This window comes from Carcharhinus amblyrhynchos, chromosome 3, assembly GCF_965287045.1.
Source record: "Carcharhinus amblyrhynchos chromosome 3, sCarAmb.v2.hapA, whole genome shotgun sequence".
NCBI classification, from domain to species: Eukaryota; Metazoa; Chordata; class Chondrichthyes; order Carcharhiniformes; family Carcharhinidae; genus Carcharhinus; species Carcharhinus amblyrhynchos.
Window position 1 is genome coordinate 111,592,250 of NC_137326.1, and position 19,173 is coordinate 111,611,422.

The 19,173-nt window shown below is 43.5% G+C and overlaps 1 protein-coding gene across 4 annotated transcripts in view; it reads left to right on the plus strand.

Annotated features, from left to right (window-relative positions):
• The first annotated feature begins 2,214 nt into the window (after positions 1-2,214).
• The window catches only part of mccc1 (methylcrotonyl-CoA carboxylase subunit), a 53,809-nt gene continuing 36,850 nt past the window's right edge, over positions 2,215-19,173 (plus strand). The window contains exons 1-6 of one of the 4 annotated variants that reach the window (XM_080185728.1): positions 2,215-2,393; positions 6,122-6,165; positions 8,265-8,407; positions 12,028-12,123; positions 13,714-13,835; positions 16,015-16,162. In XM_080185728.1, coding sequence (XP_080041854.1) covers positions 2,335-2,393; positions 6,122-6,165; positions 8,265-8,407; positions 12,028-12,123; positions 13,714-13,835; positions 16,015-16,162 — 612 coding nt within the window. In that variant the 5' untranslated portion in view covers positions 2,215-2,334. Of the gene's footprint in view, positions 2,394-3,271; positions 3,401-6,121; positions 6,166-8,264; positions 8,408-12,027; positions 12,124-13,713; positions 13,836-16,014; positions 16,163-19,173 lie in introns of those variants that run through there. The other 3 variants (XM_080185729.1, XM_080185730.1, XM_080185731.1) reach the window with 3 other exon arrangements.

Genomic DNA, 19,173 nt, shown 5'->3' on the forward strand with positions numbered 1-19,173 from the left:
TGGTACCAAAGAAAAGCCAGGCAGCGTGCCTTAATAATAGTCATCCGGTGGCTCTAGCGTCCATCATTATGAAATGCTTTGAAAGGTTAGTCATGGCACAAATCAATTCTGGCCTCTCAGATTGCCTGGCTTCATTACAATTCATTTGCTGCCGCAATAGGTCCACAGCAAACACCATTTCCCTGGCCCTACACGCAATCTTGGAACACCTAGGTAACAAAGACACCTATGTCAGACCCCCATTTATCAATTACAGCTCAGCCTTCAACACTATTATTCCTACGAAACCCATCTCTAAACTCTGTGGCCTCAGCTCCTCTCTCTGCAATTGGATCTGAACTTCCTAATCCACAGACCACAGTCATTAGGATAGGTGACAACACCTCCTCCACGATCATCCTCAACCAGTGCCCCACAAGGCTGTGTCCTCAACCCTTTACTAAACTTCTTATACACTGATGACAGTGTGGCCAAATTCCTCTCCAACTTTTTTCAAGTTTTCTGATGACATCACCATAGTGGATAGGATCTTAAACAATGATAAGACGGCATACAGGAGATAGAGAACTGTTGCGACAACAATAATCTCTCCTCAATGTCAACAAGTTCAGGAAGTGCAGTGGAGGACATACCCCTGTCTCCATCAATGGGGACAAAGTAGATATAATTGAGAACTTTACATTTTTAGGTGTCCAGATCACCAATAACCTGTCCTGGTCCCTGCATGCCAATGCTATAGTTAAGAAAGCCCACCAACGCCTCTACTTTCTCAGAAGACTAAGGAAATTTAGTATGTCTGCTACCACTCTCGTCAACTTTTACAGATGCACCGTAGAAAATATTCTTTCTGGTTGTATCGCAGCTTGGTATGGCTCCTGCTCTGCCCAAGACCGCAAGGAACTACAAAGGGTTGTGAATGAAGCACAGTCCATGACTCAAACCAGCCTCCCACCCATTGACATTGTCTAGACTCCCTGATGTTTTGGAAAAGTAGCCTGGACATACTCTCACCTTCTTCCGTCGGGGTAAAAGATATAAAAGTGTGACGTGATGTACCAATCAACTCAAAAACAGCTTCTTCCCTGCTGCTATCAGACTTTTAAATGGACCTACTTCGTATTAACTTGATTTTTCTCTACACTCTAAATGTGACTGTAACACTACATTCTGCACTCTCTTCTTTCTCTATGAACGGTATGTTTTGTCTATATAGCGTGCAAGAAACAATACTTTTTACTGTATACAAATATGTGACAATCAATCAAATCAAATCATCACTATTTCCCCACAAATACTGATTTCCTTCAGTTCCTCCCTCTCACTAAACCCTCTGTTCCCAAACATTTCTATATGTTATTTGTGTCCTTCTTTCTGAAAACAGAACCAAAGTATATATTTAGCTGATCAGCCATTTCTTTGTTCTTCATTTATACTCCAGGTAGCAACTGCGGAAAGAGTTTGATAAGTTCAATCCTCCAGTACTGATATTATTAAATATTAATCTAAACTATAGTGGAGACAGGAGTAGATTGTCACCCTCCTCTGAAATGAAGGTCACAGCTGGGGTTTCTTTGATAGAAAGCGGCCCTTAGGACCCGAGGTGTTTCTGTCCGACACGTTCTCCGGATCTGATTGGCTGTCCAGGTTCGGCCCCTGCCGGGGCTGAAAGATGATTGGTTACTGGGCAATGGCAGCGTCACGGCTCGGGGAGGGCGGGAGAGCGGAGTGATTGGGGAGTGGGAACCAGGACCAGGGACAGGCGGCCGGGGGGAAGCTCCAGCTCGGGGGACAGGCGGCTGGGGGGAAGCTCCAGCTCCGGGGACAGGGGGCCGGGGGGGGAAGCTCCAGCTCCGGGGACAGGCGACGGCCGGGGGGGGAAGCTCCAGCTCCGGGGACAGGCGGCTGGGGGGAAGCTCCAGCTCCGGGGACAGGGGGCCGGGGGGGGAAGCTCCAGCTCCGGGGACAGGCGACGGCCGGGGGGGGAAGCTCCAGCTCCGGGGACAGGCGACGGCCGGGGGGGGAAGCTCCAGCTCCAGCTCCGGGGACAGGCGGCCGGGGGGGGAAGCTCCAGCTCCGGGGACAGGCGGCGGCCGGGGGGGGAAGCTCCAGCTCCGGGGACAGGCGGCCGGGGGGAAGCTCCAGCTCCGGGGACAGGCGGCGGCCGGGGGGGGAAGCTCCAGCTCCGGGGACAGGCGGCCGGGGGGAAGCTCCAGCTCCGGGGACAGGCGGCCGGGGGGAAGCTCCAGCTCGGGGTCTGAGGCAGTAATCGGTCGCGGGGCCGCCTCAGGCCGATCCCCCTCTGCGGCTTGCAGCCCCGTCTCTCAGTCTGTCGGCATGGCGGCGGCGTTGGTGAGTGAGTGCGGGCTGCGCTGGGCCAGGAGAAGCCTGAAAGAGTGAGTGTTCAAACCACGGCGGTGATTGCAGCTCCAACCCCATCCAGCAGCCTGCCCTCCCCGCGCTATCCACTGCCAGCCACCACCCCACTCTGTATCCCAGCTGCCAATCCCCTGGATGTGTTCGGCTGCTTTAAGCCAGGATATATCCAGCTGCCAGGCTCCAGTTCCCAGACAGATGCAGTTCCACTGCCAGGTTCCAAATCCAGGTTGTCCCTCTCTAAGCAGTCACTTGCCACCACCAATTTTGCACTATGTCTTTTGCAATTTGTTCAGTCTTGGGGTTCAGGTTTCTCCAGCACTCTTAGCCCTGTACCCAGAACTCCCTCCCAGCAGCACTATGGTTGTATCTACCACAGTCCAAGCAGCTTCACCATCTCTTTCTCACGGACAATTAGCCAAGAAATTCTTGTCTAGCCAGAGGCGCTCACATTCCAAGGACAAATTTTTTAAAAATCTACCTTGCCTCAAGAGTTTGTTGAAGCCTGATTGATATCTCTCCAATTTAGCATTGGTGATAACACAACTTTGCATGATGAAGTTGCTGTATGAATTAATTGTGGTGGCTCTGTCTGCACTTTTAATGCCCCAAGTTGAGGGATAAATGAAGTTTTAACTAGGTGTGTGCAGGACTACTCGTTGACTATGAATCCATGTAAAACACCATCTGTTGGAGGGGGGGGGAAACTGTCAGCTATGATCAGAGAATGTGTTTGCATGACAACATTGGAATGAAAGTTCAAAAAGTTTGTTTTCTACCGTTTGCACTTTTGCTGAGATCATCCATTTGATTTCTTACTCCACGCAAAATCCCAGGTTATGAAAACGTTGGCAAGGACACCAGAAAAATTCCCTTACTCTCTTTGTACAGTGACATGAGGTCTCTTACATCCACCTGATAGGACAGATGGAATCTTGTTTAAACATCACATTGTAACATCAGCAGCTCCAACAAATGCAGTATTATTTCTGCACTACACTGAAATGTTAGCCTGGACTTTGCAGTGGTAATTAATGATAATAAAACTATTGCTCTTCACTGTCGTTGCTCCATTGAAACTAGCAGTAAATTCTGAAGTCTGTACGTGTGCAAAATAATGTGAAAATCCAGGAGTTGTGATGGTGATTCTATACTTCTCCAGAGGATGCACTGTTGAGGTGTCTCCCTTCCTCTGTCTTCTCCCCATACTGCAATTAGCGGATAATCTAGAATTGATGTGAGCTCCCAATCTTACACTATTAAGCTTCCAGTAAAAATCTTTGAAAATATTACAACTTATTGAATGATATGTAAGTGTTTTTTAGCAAAGTACAGATTTCAAATAAATGTTAAATATTCTCACTGACCCTGAAAAGTTTGTGGAATGTCTGTCTGTGTCAGTTCTCTACAAGAGCAACTGGGCTAGTCCCATTCACTCCCAACTCCCCCCCACATCTTTGTAGCCCTGCAAACCTTTTTGTTTCAGATGCTTTTCCATTTGATTTCGGAAAGCCATGATTGAATCACACTCATCAATGCATTTCAGATCCTAACGTCTGCTGCGTTTAAAAAAAAATTCCTCATTGGATACAAATAATGGACTAATAATGACAGCTAGCAAGGTTTGTTTAATGCATATTGTGTTTGATTACCCTTCCTGGGTTCTTTGGTGAAGTAACAGTGAAGGTTGAGAAGGGTAGAATAGTTGTATGTATAGGCCTTTCAAAAGCGGTTTGATAAAGTATCACACAATAGACTTGTTAGCGGAATAAAGGGACAGTGACAACCTGGATACACAATTGACTAAGGGACAGAAAGCAGAGGGTAATGGTGAATGGTTGTTTTTCAGATTGAAGGGAAAATGGCTGTAGCAAGAGTATTGAGACCACTGCTCTTTTCATCTGTATTAATGATCTAGTCTTTAGTATGCAGGCAATAATTTAAGTCTGTAGGTGATACAGAACTTGGAAATATAGTAAACAAAGAGGTGGATAGTAATAGCCTTCAGGAGGACATAGCTGGACAACTGATGAAATAAATCGATGCTTAGCAGATGAAATTTAACAGAGAGGATTTTGAAGTGATGTAATTTGTTAGGAAGCATGAAGAGAGGCAATATGAGAAAAGACTTGCTTCATAGAGCACTTTTCACAACCACCGAGCATCTCAAGGTGTCAAACAGTTTTTTGCTTTTGTTTGGGTTAAGAGGAAATTTGACAGAGGTATTCAGTGGTTTTAATAGAATAAATGAAGAGAAACTGTTTCTTATGGCAGAAGGGTCCATAGATCAGAGGGCAAAGATTTCAAGCAATCAGCAAAAAAGAAGCTGAGGCAATATGAGAAAACTTTCTTTTACGTGGCAAGTGATGCGATGTGGAATGCATTGCCTGAAAGAAAATTCAAAAGAGAAATAGATAAATAATTGAATTCATAAAGAATACAAGGCTCTGGGGAAAGAACGAGGGTGTGGAACCAATTGGATAACTCTACCAAAAAGCTGGCCCAGGCAAGAAGGGCCGAATGATTCTTTTTGCTGCATCATACTCATTCTGTTGCAGTCATAGAATTGTTACGGTCCTGAAGGAGGCCCTTTGGCCCATGGTGTCTGCATTGGCTCGCCATTGAGCATCATGACTTTGTGCCATTCCCCTGCCTTCCCACATACCCTTGCATGTTGATTCTATTTGAGTAATTATCTAACGCCCCATTGAATGTCTCAATTGAACCTGCCTCCACTAGATGGTGCATTCTAGACTCCAACCACTTGTGTGAAAAAGTTTTCCTCACACCGCATTTGCTTCTTTTGCAGATCACTTTAAACCTCTACCCTATGACCTTTGGCTTGTACAGGGTTAGAATTTATGTTTTGTGGAAAGCGGGTAAACAATGATAAATCTATATAAAATGGGGATCATTTAACTTTGTAATCCAACATGTTCCATTTTGATACTGGATTGTACTGGAGACGTAATATAAGAACATAAGAAATAGGAGCAGGAGTAGGCCGTCTAGCCCTTCGAGCCTGCCCCGCCATTCAGTAAGATCATGGCTGATCTGTTGTGTCTCAGTTCCACATTCAAGGAGCGGTTAGATAAGCTGGGACATTTTCCCCCTGGAATCTAGGAGAATGAGGGGTGATTTTATAGAGGTTTATAAAATCGTGAGGGAGGCATAAATAAGCCAGGCTTGTTTTCCCAGGGTAGGGGGGTCCAAAAAGGGTGTAGGTTAAGGATGACAGGGGAAAGATTTAAAAGAGACCTGAGGGCAGCTTTTTCACACAGAGAGTGGTGCATGTATGGAATGAGGTGGGTACAATTCCAACATTTAAAAGACATTTGGACAAGTACATGGATAGGAAATGTTTAGAGGGAGATGAGATTAGTTCAGTTTAGGAAAACTGGTTGCATGGATGAGTTGGGCTGAAGGGCCTGTTTCCGCGCTGTGTATCTCCATGATTCTAATAGGTAACAACGACAATGGTAAATTCAAGAAAGCTCATGTTTCTCTGAGATGTTTGGCTCAGATTGACTGCTTATATGAAGATCCAGCTTTCAAGTTGATTTAAATCAGATTTAATATAAAAGATGTCAATCCCTAAACAATTTTATGCTCTTCTGCCAGTTGTTGCATGAGTGGTAACAATCCAGTATTTTTCTAAATAGAGCCTTCTGATCTGCATGGCCTGTTAAGAAAATAAATAGTATTGGCACAGTTTCTAGTTAATTTTCTTTTCCTTTCTATTTCACAGGCAATGGTTTTGTGCACTGACTTTCTTAAGAAATGCTTCAACAGGTACTTTTTTTGTGTTATTGATGCTAGTTTCACTGATGCCTTTTGCCAATTTGTGACCAATATGTAATTTGCATTTGGCCTCCTGATAAGATGCATTCCATTTCAAACATTGGTTTCCAAGTATTGTAAGGAAGAGTGGACATTCAGGACAGTGTCAGTGCACTACAATATAATAAATAATTAGTGAGTTTAGCCCAAGTGACGGTTTTTATGTTGCATAAGCATTCAATGCAATATTGAATAGAATTATGCACTTCTGCTTGCAGAAGGAAGTCTCTTCAGGGCCAAGCACATTTCTGTTAAATTGTTCTGGACTCTTGTGAACATCTGATAGCCATTGACTCACTTGGCTGGTGTTTGCATGCTTTGGTCCTTCCTGCTTGCTGATTGCAAGCTATCGATTTGTTAGTCTCCAGTGTAGCAGTTTGGAGTCTGATTTTAAAGGAATGCCCCACTGCAGAGTTTTTTTCACAATGTTTCTATTAATAAAACGTGCCGCATCTGAAGAAAATCTGCAGTGCCTACTTTATCAACTCATGGATTTTCTGCTGTTTACCCTTCTGGTTAGAGTTGTTGTGGAGCTGAGATGGGTTGGATTGGCATCTAACTTGAGAACTTGCTGCTCCTGTGACTCAGTCTGATCAGTGTAGCACCTATCCACTATTTAAAAAGCTAGAGCTTTGAGTTGTTTGTGTACAACATATAACACTGGTATTACAGCCAGGAGATCAGCCATTTCATTTCTGGATGGCAGCCCAAAGCTTGAATTAATTGACATCTAATGATGTATCAAGTATTCACCCTCCACATTCTAGCAAAAGGCTAGCTATTCTTAGTGAAAGAAGGGTCATCACTTTAATATACAGATAGTCCTCAGCCTTATGACAATTGGTTCCTGAAAATCACATAAGTGGAAATGTTGTAAGTCAGAACTGATTTCCCCAAATAAAATATGATATAAATGGGGGATTGGTTCCTGAATCAAGGCTGGTGTGGAGATGCCAGCTTTGGACTGGGGTGGGCACAGTAAGAAGTCTCACAACACCAGGTTAAAGTCCAGCAGGTTTGTTTGGTAGCACGAGCTTTCGGAGTGCTATTCCTTCGTGGTGAAGGAACAGCGCTCCTGAAGCAGGCAATCCAGAGCACTTGATGGAGGGGCAGCACTCGGAAAGTTGGTGCTACTAAATAAACCTGCTGGACTTTGACATGGTGTTGTGAGGCTTCTTCATGAATCAAGGCTAAATGCCCTCAATCTTTGTCCAGTCAGATTACTGAGGCAACTGTTGATGCCTCCTCGCCTTAGCACAAGTTCCTTGGTTAGTGTGGGGGATATAATGTTCCCTGTTTAACTTTGAATTTCCGGAGGTCTGCATGCATATTAAATACAACATAAGCATATAAATGCATTAAAATAATGACAATTGCACCAAAAAAATTAACTGAATAAAACACTAGTTTCCAACCTCATAGAGACAGTTCAACCAGTCCAGCCATAAAGATGGGCAGTGCAGAACATCAGTGTGATCGTATGAATGTGCTGGCGTAAGTTCGAAACCAGCCTCGTGAAGTCGAAATTATAAATGTTTTAAGTACGATTCATCGTAACTAGAACGTTGTAATGTTGGAGACCACCTGTAATATGAAAGCAAAAAGCATTAGGAGCGTTCAGTGGGTCTGACAGCATTGTCCTGAGGAAGGGTCACAGACCTGAAACATTAATTCTGTTTGTCCCCCACAGATGCTCTCAGGCTTGCTAAGCATTCCCAGAATTTTCTGTTTTTATTTCAGATTTGCAGCATCAGTAGAATCTTGTTTTTGTCATCATTTTATTGTTGTGGAAGCAGAGTTTGTCAGGTTTATAATCTGATAGATTTGATAGATTGTAGATGATTGCTAATTATGAACTAAGTCTTGAGGCTGGTTTGCATCTTGCCACTTGTCATCATTCTGGAACACTGGTAGCTAAAACCCGAACAGAAAGGAAATTGATCTTTTTAGTAATAGTTTTATACCGGCTTGTTTTCTAAACATTTGCTGTTTATTTATGAATACATACAGCTGCCTCGGGTAAAATCTAAATGGATTTTTAATTTGTTTAGCAGGTGGTTGCAGAATCGAGAAAGTTCTTATTGCGAATCGGGGAGAGATTGCCTGCAGGGTAATGCGGACAGCAAAGAAGATGGGTGTTCGCTCCGTAGCAGTTTACAGCGAGGCGGACAAAAACTCCATGCATGTCACAATGGTATGCCATGATGTAGGAGAACACATGACATGAAGATATTTCAAACTATATATTGATTCTTTATATGGATTGATCCAATCGTGTGATGTCATGTTTGCTTATCAGAGTGAATAATGCTAGTGCTGCAATTTAGACGGAGGTACTATTTAACTTCACTGGAGGAACATGACAGTTGTGAGTGAAACAGTTGTCCATTACATCTTACATGATATAAATACTAAAATCAAATAGGAGTGTATAACGAGCTGATGATCCCCTACTGCCATATGCAACCCTACAGAATGTGCATCTTACCTCAGAATTATTTCCTTTTGTGCACAACTAATAGTTTTAGGCACTCCAAGTTCGGGTGCATACTGTTGCATTTCTCAGGCTAGATTCTTTGCTTGTTATCCCACCATTCAAAAAAAGGTGTCTATTTACTCCAGATGTACAGAATCGCTTACCTGGGTGACGTGCCCTTATACGATCTTTGCTGAGAGCTGGTGGCATGCTAAAGCACGTGATAGTAGCAGATACTAGCGCATTGGCACTGAGCATATCATTCGTGCTTATATGAAGCAGATGGGAAAAATGTATTTTGGGGAATCATATGTTAAAACCCCTTTTGTTTCTTCAGACTGTTGTTATTTTAGACTTGGAGTCTGAATTTTGATTCTCTTCTATATGCTGTAATGTGTTAGTCAAGATTATTGTGAATATAAGAACATAAGAAATAGGAGCAGGAGTTGGCCATCCAGCCCTTCGAGCCTGCCCCGCCATTCAATAAGATCATGGCTGATCTGTCGTTGTTCAGTTCCACTTTCCCGCCCTCTCCCCATAACCCTTAATCCCCTCCTATCAAAAACCCATCAACCCGCGTCTTAAAAATATTTAGCGAGGCAGCCTCCACCACTTCAACGGGCAGAGAATTCCAGAGATTCACCACCCTTTGAGTGAAGAAGTTCCTCCTGAACTCCGTTCTAAACCGCCCCCCTTTTATCTTGAGGCTGTGCCCCCTAGTCCTACTGTCTTTTTTGAGCGAGAAGAGTCTTTCCACCTCTATCGTATCCATCCCATTCATCATCTTATACATCTCAATGAGATCTCCCCTCATTCTTCTAAACTCTAACGAGTACAAGCCCAGTTTATTCAGCCTCTCCTCATAGCTCAACCCCCTCAACTCCGGTATCAGCCTAGTAAACCTCCTCTGCACTCCCTCCAAGGCCAAAATATCTTTGCGCAGGTGCGGCGCCCAAAACTGCACACAGTACTCCAGCTGCGGCCTCACCAATGCCCTATACAGCTGCAGCAAGACCTCCCTACTTTTATATTCAATCCCCTTCGCTATGAAGGCCAGCATCCCATTCGCCTTCCTGACCACCTGCTGCACCTGCAAGCTGGGTTTTTGCGACTCATGCACAAGGACCCCGAGGTCCCTCTGCACCGTCGCCTGCTGCAGTTTTTCGTCCCGTAAGTAATAGTCCTTCCTACCATTCTTCCTACCAAAGTGGACCACCTCACACTTGCCAACATTAAATTCCATTTGCCATTTCCTGGCCCATTCGCCCAGCCTATCTAGATCCTTCTGTAGACTCTCCACACCCTCCGCACAATTTGCCGTTCCCCCAATCTTGGTGTATCTGATATAATATCCTGAATCTAAAAGTGGGGAAAGCAATTTTTTATGTATAGTGATCCAGGCACTCATGCATTTGATTTTCTCAGCATGTTTGGAGTAGAGGTTGAGGAATAATAAAAGCCAATATACTTCCAATTAAATGTCATTTAGAATTTCAGTTGCTGTGTGTGTATGTCTCTTGATTCCACTCATTTATGATTAATGTTTGTTTTCAATTCTCAATCTGTTTCCTTCACACAAACTATGTGAAAAAGTTGAATCAGTCAGTGACTATTAGAAACTTGGGTCAAATTTCTAAACATCTCAACCATCACCTTGTTTTTTTTTCTCACAAAACTTTCAAAAACCATGTTGCACCCTATGTTGAATTCTGAAGAAGAATCCTATTGGACAGGAAATGTTAACTCTGTTTCTGTCTTCTCAGATGCTGCCAGAGCGGCTGAGTTTTTCGAGCATTTTCTCCAATCTCCATAAGAACATAAGAACATAAGAAATAGGAGCAGGAGTAGGCCATCCAGCCCTTCGAGCCTGCCCCGCCATTCAATAAGATCATGGCTGATCTGTTGTAGCTCAGTTCCACTTTCCCGCCCTCTCCCCATAACCCTTAATCCCCTCTCTTATCAAGAGCCCATCAACCCGCTTCTTAAAAATATTTAGCGAGGCAGCCTCCACCACTTCAACGGGCAGAGAATTCCAGAGATTCACCACCCTTTGAGTGAAGAAGTTCCTCCTCAACTCCGTTCTAAACCGCCTCCCCTTTATCTTGAGGCTGTGCCCCCTAGTCCTACTGTCTTTTTTGAGCGGGAAGAGTCTCTCCACCTCTATCCTATCCATCCCATTCATCATCTTATACGTCTCAATGAGATCTCCCCTCATTCTTCTAAACTCTAACGAGTACAAGCCTAGTTTATTCAGCCTCTCCTCATAGCTCAATCCCCTCAACTCCGGTATCAGCCTAGTAAACCTCCTCTGCACTCCCTCCAGGGCCAAAATATCCTTGCGCAGGTGCGGCGCCCAAAACTGCACACAGTACTCCAGCTGCGGCCTCACCAATGCCCTATACAGCTGCAGCAAGACCTCCCTACTTTTATATTCAATCCCCCTCGCTATGAAGGCCAGCATCCCATTTGCCTTCCTGACCACCTGCTGCACCTGCAAGCTGGGTTTTTGCGACTCATGCACAAGGACCCCGAGGTCCCTCTGCACCGTCGCCTGCTGCAGTTTTTCGCCCCGTAAGTAATAGTCCTTCCTACCATTCTTCCTACCAAAGTGGACCACCTCACACTTGCCAACATTAAATTCCATTTGCCATTTCCTGGCCCATTCGCCCAGCCTATCTAGATCCTTCTGCAGACTCTCCACACCCTCCGCACAATTTGCCTTTCCCCCAATCTTGGTGTCATCAGCAAATTTCGACACCCTGCACTCGGTTCCCTCCTCCAGATCATCTATATAAATCATCTGCAGTATTTTGCTTTTATGATTACATTGGGTGTCTTGAAAATTATTATATGTACGTCTTGAGAATTATAATTTCCTAATTCTGTATAATATGGATTATTTTTGTAAGATATTTTTCATTTGATGTATGCGAAGCAATGAAATCAAAGCGTTAGCTCCAGTGGCAGTAATTAATTTTACAGCAGTCTTTTTGCTGTATAGAAAATTGGAAGGTTGGCCATGATCCCTGTGTTTACACGAGTTAGCTCATTTGGACTGATCATATATAGTTTCTACGCTAATAATGTTTTTGTTAGGAAAGCAGTTGCAACTACCTTCTACCTTGCTGGCATGTTTTGTAACTGAACACCAGGTGAATCCCGATGAAAGGGCAGCACTCCATAAGCTCGTGATACCAAATAAACCTGTTGGATTTTTAACCTGGTGTTGTGAGACTTCTTACTGTGCCCACCCCAGTCCAACGCTGGCATCTCCATACATTGGATTCAGATTTACCCTGGATATTTTTATTGTGCGCTGATCCTTTCTCTTCCATCAGGCTGACGAAGCTTACCACATTGGACCAGCAGCCTCCCAGCAGAGCTACCTAAATGTGGAAAAGATCATTCAGGTGGCTAAAACAGCAGCAGCACAGGTAATTTTGTTGAATAATTTTGTGATTCTTAATCTGATTAAAACTGAGAACACATGTGAAATTCACTTTCACCTTGCCTTGGTCTGCATTATAAACAATGGGAGTTCCTGCCCCTTTAGATTGTCTCATCCACCCAAGTGACCTTCTACACACTGACCATGCAAGACAAAAAAAACCCCTATTAAATTGATGACTAGATCTTGAAGCGTCATCTTGTGAACCATGAATTGTTGTAATTTAGTACATTTGATTTATAATAGACGCTGAATGACTGTATAAGTTAAAATTACATTTTTTTCAGTTGTATGTGAGATAAATGCAAACTCACGCACTGTGAAGATATATCTTGCAACCAATAATGTAGTACGGGATTTATTACACTTGCAAAATGACTCAAATTCACTTGCAAGCACTTGTGAAAAATAATAGCTAGTGTTTTAAATGTTTGTTCTGTATGAATTTTTTCTGTTTTTTGCAGGGATGGGCTACATCTGGATTTTTCAGTACATTATGTTTTGCTGTGTTTACTTATGTTTGTAAGGTTGAGATGTGATTTAATTGATGTGTTTGGAGAGGGTATAGAAAAGATTTACCAGGATGTTGTCTGGCATTGTGGGCATTAGCTATGAGGAGAGTTTGGAGAAACTTGGTTTATTCTCACTGGAACGATGGAGGTTGAGGGGCGACCTGACAGAAGTTTACAAAATTATGAGAGGCATGGACTGAGTGGATAGTCAAAAGTTTTTCCCGGGGGCATAAGTTTAAGTGTGAGGGGCAAGGTTTAAAGGAGATGTATGAGGCAAGTGTTTGACACAGACGGTGATGGGTGCCTGGAACTCGCTGCCGCGGGAATAGTGGAAGCAGATACGACAGTGACTTTTAAGAGGTATCTTGACAAATACATGAATAGGGTGGGAATAGAGGAATATGATCCCTGGAAGGGTTGGGAGTTTTCGTTAAGTCAGGCAGCATGATTGGCACAGGCTTGGAAGGCTGAAGGACCTGTCCCTGTGCTGTAATTTTCTTTGTTCTTTGTTTAAAGTGTAGGTAAAAGTCATTGCCTCTTGATGTGGGAATCCAGAACAACAGGGCAAAATTCTAAAATGTATGCTAGACTGGTTAGAAGAACTTTTTCATATCCCAGCTAGTGAAAATTTGGAATTAATTTCCCCAAAAGACTGTCTCTGCTGGGTCGTTTGAAATTTGAGTGACAATTTATTGGGTAAGGGTATTAAGCGATGTGGAGCAAAAGCCTGTGAATGGAATTGAGGTACAGATAAGCTGTTATCTAAGTAATTGGGGAGGGTGGGGGGGTAAAGCAGCTCGAGGGACTGAATGCATTAATTCTGATCCCATCAATCTCTTGGTATTGGCATATGGACTGTGATTTGCTGATCACCTTGACGTATAACCCAATACATTGGAGACCCTCTTCCATTAGTTCTTCACATTCCATTTTTATTTAGTAATAATTTGTGTTCTTAAAAGCATCACTCATTATAAGTTTATCAATTTAAGTATAGTACTAAATCCTAACACAGCTTTGTTATTGCAATCTATCTACTTTGTTTCGTGGTTGATTTCTTGCAGGCCATCCACCCAGGCTACGGATTCCTTTCAGAGAACACAGAATTCGCCGAACGTTGTAAAAAAGAGGGCATTGTTTTTATTGGACCTCCTTCCTCAGCCATCAGAGACATGGGCATCAAAAGGTAATAAATTGATCTTTATTACCTTAATAAAGGCATTTAGTGTGTAAGAAATTAAATATAAACAGTCACTTGTCGAGAAATAATGATGGTGCAGATTTAATAAATATTTCTTATTAACCATTAAGAATTTCAATGATACTATCCAATGCTTTCAGTTCATTTGTGAAGCTGAATAGTTGTTTGGGATCATTAGCGTATGCCACGCTTTACCATGGAGGGAGTAGTTGAACACGCATATCTGATTCACAGTGATCACACTAAGGGGAAGAAAATAGAGCACTACATTCTCCTATGTGCTTCTAGGAGATGCACTTAGGAAGTTATCCAAAGTACCCAGGCTTTGTTAGAAATTTGAGCATATTTTGACAAGGGACTAAATTATGTTTACATTTATTTTCTGGTGGACTAATTAATATTTTTTACACTGTCCTTTGTCAGACAGAGTCCAGGATTGTTACGATGTTGTGATGTTAGTCAAAAACTAGACACAATTCTTTTGAATTAAGAGTAACTTGCATTGCCAAATGGGATAATCAACTTTTTATTCCATGCCATTTTCTACATTTTTTGAGATTATGAAGGTGAAATATGTTTAAAATGTGCTGCTGATGCATTACAATCACGCAAATAGGCAGGGAGACAAAATTTGGATACTGCCTGTATCGGAAAGAGCAGGTGTGGACGGCTGGTACATTGTGGCCCCAGCGCTGCTTTCTAGGTCTTCTACAGTTCTCCCCCATGGCACAGCACAGTAGCACAGTGGTTAGCACTGCTGCATCACAATTCCAATGATCCGGGTTCAATTCTGGCCTCGGGTCACTGTCAGTGTGGAGTTTGTACATTCTCCCCATGTCTGGGTGGGTTTCCTCCACGTGCTGTGGCTTCCCTCCACACTCCAAAGATGTGCAGGTTAGGCAGATTGGCCATGCTAAGTATACCCTTAGTGTTGGGTTGATTAACAGGGTAAAATTTGTGGGGTTACAAGGATAGGGTGGGATTATTGTCGATGAAGGCTTGATGGGCCGATTAGTCTCCTCCTGCATTGTGGAAATTCTATGATTCTATAATATAGTTCCTATGTCTACAAGAGCACCTCCTAGTGCAGTAGTTTTTATTGTTCCAAATTGTGGTGCCCCACAAGTATATGTTCTCAGCCCCCTACTTACACTCCTTATGTGTGGCCAAATTCCCCTCCAATTCGATTTTCAAGTTTGCTGATGACACCACCGTAGTGGGTCAGATCTCAAACAACGGTGAGACAAAGTACAGGAAAGATAGAGAATCTGATGAACTGGTGCAGCAACAATAATCTCTCCTTCAATGTCAACAAAATGAAGGAGATTTCAATGACTTCATGGAGCCTAAAGGAGAACATACCCCTATCTACATCGATAGGGACGAAGTAGAAAGGGTCGAGAGCTTTGAGTTTTTAGGTGTCCAGATCACCAACAACCTGTCCTGGTCCCCCCATATCGACACTATAGTTAAGAAAGGCCACCAACTTTTTCAGAAGACTAAGGAAATTTGGCATGTCAGCTATGACTCTCACCAACTTTTACAGATGCACCATAGAAAGCATTCTTTCTGGTTGTATCACAGCTTGGTATGGTTCCTGCTCTGCCCAAGACTGCAAGGAACTACAAAAGTTTGTGAATATAGCCCAATCCATCATGCAAGCCAGCCTCCCATCTATTGACTCTGTCTACCGCTACCTCGACAAAGCAGCCAGCATAATTAAGGACCCCACAGACTCTGGACATTCTCTGTCTCACCTTCTTCCTTCGGAAAAAAGATACAAAAGTCTGAGATCACATACCAATTGACTGAAGAACAACTTCTTTCCTGCTGCTGTCAGATTTATGAATGGACTTACCTTGCATTAAGTTGACCTTTCTCTACACCCTAGCTTTGACTGTAACACTGCAGTCTACACTCTCTTGTTTCCTTCTCTATGAACGGTATACTTTTTTTTTAGTGTGCAAGAAACAATACTTTTCACTGTATGTTAATATATGTGACAAATTAAATCAAATCCATTCTGATTTACCTAGCATTCTTCATTGCAAAAAACTTTTGTAGCATGTTAATTGTATTTTTTTTAAGATTTCAGCCATATTGAAAAGCACTGAGAAACCTACAAACGTAATGTATTTGTGCTTGTCTTATTATTTTTAACCAGCACATCAAAGGCCATAATGTCAGCTGCAGGGGTGCCTGTAGTCAAAGGTTATCATGGTGATGAACAATCTGATCAACAACTAATGGAGGAGGCCAGTAGAATTGGTTATCCCGTGATGATAAAAGCAGTTCGGGGTGGAGGTGGCAAGGTAAGACATTGTCAACTTGCATGAATAAAATAGGTATTATTTTATTTTACTTTCATACAACGCAGATACTGATGGCGAATTCATTTGGAGTTCCAGGCTGTTTGCTGGAACTCCAAATGAAAAGTTATAGGGAATAATATTTGGATGTAAGAAAAACTATTTTGATAAAAGTTATTGCAATGTTATTATTTCCGCTTGTGCAGTTTACTGGTCGATATAAACAATGAGTGGAATTTTTCCAAAAAAAGCCAAAGGGCTGATTTTCCAAGCTCACTGCACTGATTCTAGAGAATAGTGTGCAGGCCTAAAAATAGCTTTGCGCCCAGCAAGAAACGGTTTGCAGTCCTCCTGGCCCCTTTCTAATGCGAACCAGATCACACCCAGAAAGGGCGCAAGGCCGATTTGCATATTAAAATAGCTTTAAATAAGCATAGCCCGGTTAGCTCCCAGTACATAGAACCTATCGGCCTTCGGGCGTGGTGCAATAGGCCTGCACACTGTTTTCCCAGATTGACGTGATTCACACCAAGCCTGCTGAGGTGGGAAAACCATCCACCACATCTTTGGGGGAAATTCATTGGGATAAAAAAATGACAAAAGGCAGTTGAAATTGATATGCAATTGTCTTTATTTATGTTGTGAAGTGGTGCAGTGATGACTAATTTAGCAATGCAATGGGCAACAGCTCATTTGTACATCTGCTTGAGCCGCAGCTAAAGCCTTCAGAGCCTTTTTTTCAGATGTTTCTGCTGGCTGCCTAAAACAGGTGTTAGACCCCCTGTAAATGTTAATGAGGAGCCTACTGTTTGTATTAACACCCCTGTACCAAATTGGATTCCCCATCACAGGCTTATATTTTTCTGCTGCTGAAGCAGCCTAACAGGTGTATGTTGCCTGAATGTTCATTTGGAAAAACGTTTTTTAAAACTTGATGTAGTGCCAAGAAGGGCAGGAGTGAGAGACCATGGTTAATACTCCCATAGAACTGTAGAACATTACATAAGAACATAAGAAATAGGAGCAGGAGTAGGCCATCTAGCCCCTCGAGCCTGCCCCGCCATTCAATAAGACCATGGCTGATCTGTCGTGTCTCAGTTCCACATTCCCGCCCTCTTCCCATAACCCTTAATCCCCTTGCCTATCAAAAACCTATCAACCCGCGTCTTAAATATATTTAGCGAGGCAGCCTCCACCACTTCAACGGGCAGAGAATTCCAGAGGTTCACCACCCTTTGAGTGAAGAAGTTCCTCCTCAACTCCATTATAAACTGCCCCCCCTTTATCTTGAGGCTGTGCCCTCTAGTCCTACTGTCCTTTCTGAGTGGGAAGAGCCTCTCCACCTCTATCCTATCCATCCCATTCATCATCTTATACGTCTCAATGAGATCTCCCCTCATTCCTCTAAACTCGAACGAGAACAAGCCTAGTTTATTCAGCCTCTCCTCATAGTTCAACCCCCTCAACTCCTGTATCAGCCTAGTAAACCTCCTCTGCACTCCCTCCAAGGCCAAAATATCCTTGTGTAAGTGCGGCGACCAAAACTGCACACAGTACTCCAGCTGCGGCCTCACCAGTGCCCTGTACAATTGCAGCCAGACCTCCCTGCTTTTATATTCAATCCCCCTCACTATGAAGGCCAGCATCCCATTCGCCTTCCTGACCACCTGCTGCACCTGCAGACTGGGTTTTTGCGACTCATGCACAAGGACCCCGAGGTCCCTCTGCACTGTTGCATGCTGCAGTTTTTCGCCATGTAAGTAATAGTCCTTCCTACCATTATTCCTACCAAAGTGGACAACTTCACACTTGCCAACATTAAATTCCATTTGCCAGTTCCTGGCCCATTCGCCCAGCCTATCTAGATCCTTCTGCAGACTCTCCACACCCTCCGCACAATTTGCCGTTCCACCAATCTTGGTGTCATCAGCAAATTTCGACACCATACACTCGGTTCCCTCCTCCAGATCATCTATATAAATGGTAAATAGCTGAGGCCCCAGCACCGACCCCTGGGGCACTCCACTAGTCACCAACCGCCAATCCGAATAGCACCCATTGACCCCCACTCTCTGCCTCCTATTTGACAGCCAATCCCCTATCCACGCTAACACCCTACCCCCAACTCCATGCCCCCTGACCTTCTGTAATTACCTCTTGTGCGGCACCTTATCAAACGCCTTCTGAAAATCAAGAAACACCACATCCACTGGCTGTCCTCTATCCACTGCCCTAGACACATCCTTATAGAACTCCAATAAATTCGTCAGACACAACTTCCCCTTAATGAAACCGTGCTGCGTCTGCTCTATCAAACAATTTTCCTCAAGATGCCTCGCTATTTTCTCCTTGATCACGGATTCTAACATTTTACCTACAACTGACGTTAAGCTATCCGGCCTATAATTCCCTGCCTTTTGCCTGCCACCCTTCTTAAACAATGGCGTAACATTAGCCGTTTTCCAATCTTCCGGCACTTCCCCGGAATCCAGCGACGTTTGGAAAATAATCACCAAGTCATCCACTATCACCTCCGCCATTTCTTTCAGAACCCTTGGATGCATTCCATCCGGTCCTGGGGACTTGTCCACAATCAGTCCCTCCAGTCTTTTGAGCAGTGCCTCTCTAGTAACAATAATGTCATTCAGGCCCTCTACTCCTACCATCTTTCCATCGCTAACACCCGGCAAATTATTCACGTCCTCCTCTGTGAAGACCGAAACAAAAAAGTTATTCAAGGCCTCAGCCATTTCCCCATCCCCTACCACTAAGTCCCCCCTCTCATCCTCTAAGGGTCCAACGTTCACCCTAGTCAGCCTCTTCCTTTTTATATATTTATAAAAACTCTTGCCATCCTTTTTTATATTAAGCGCTAGCCCAGCTTCATAGTTTATCCTACCCTTCTTTATCAACTTCTTTGTCATTCTTTGTTGATATTTAAACCTCTCCCAATCCTCTTCTCACCCACTACTCTTAGCTACTGTAAACGCATCCGCTTTTGATTTAATTACAGC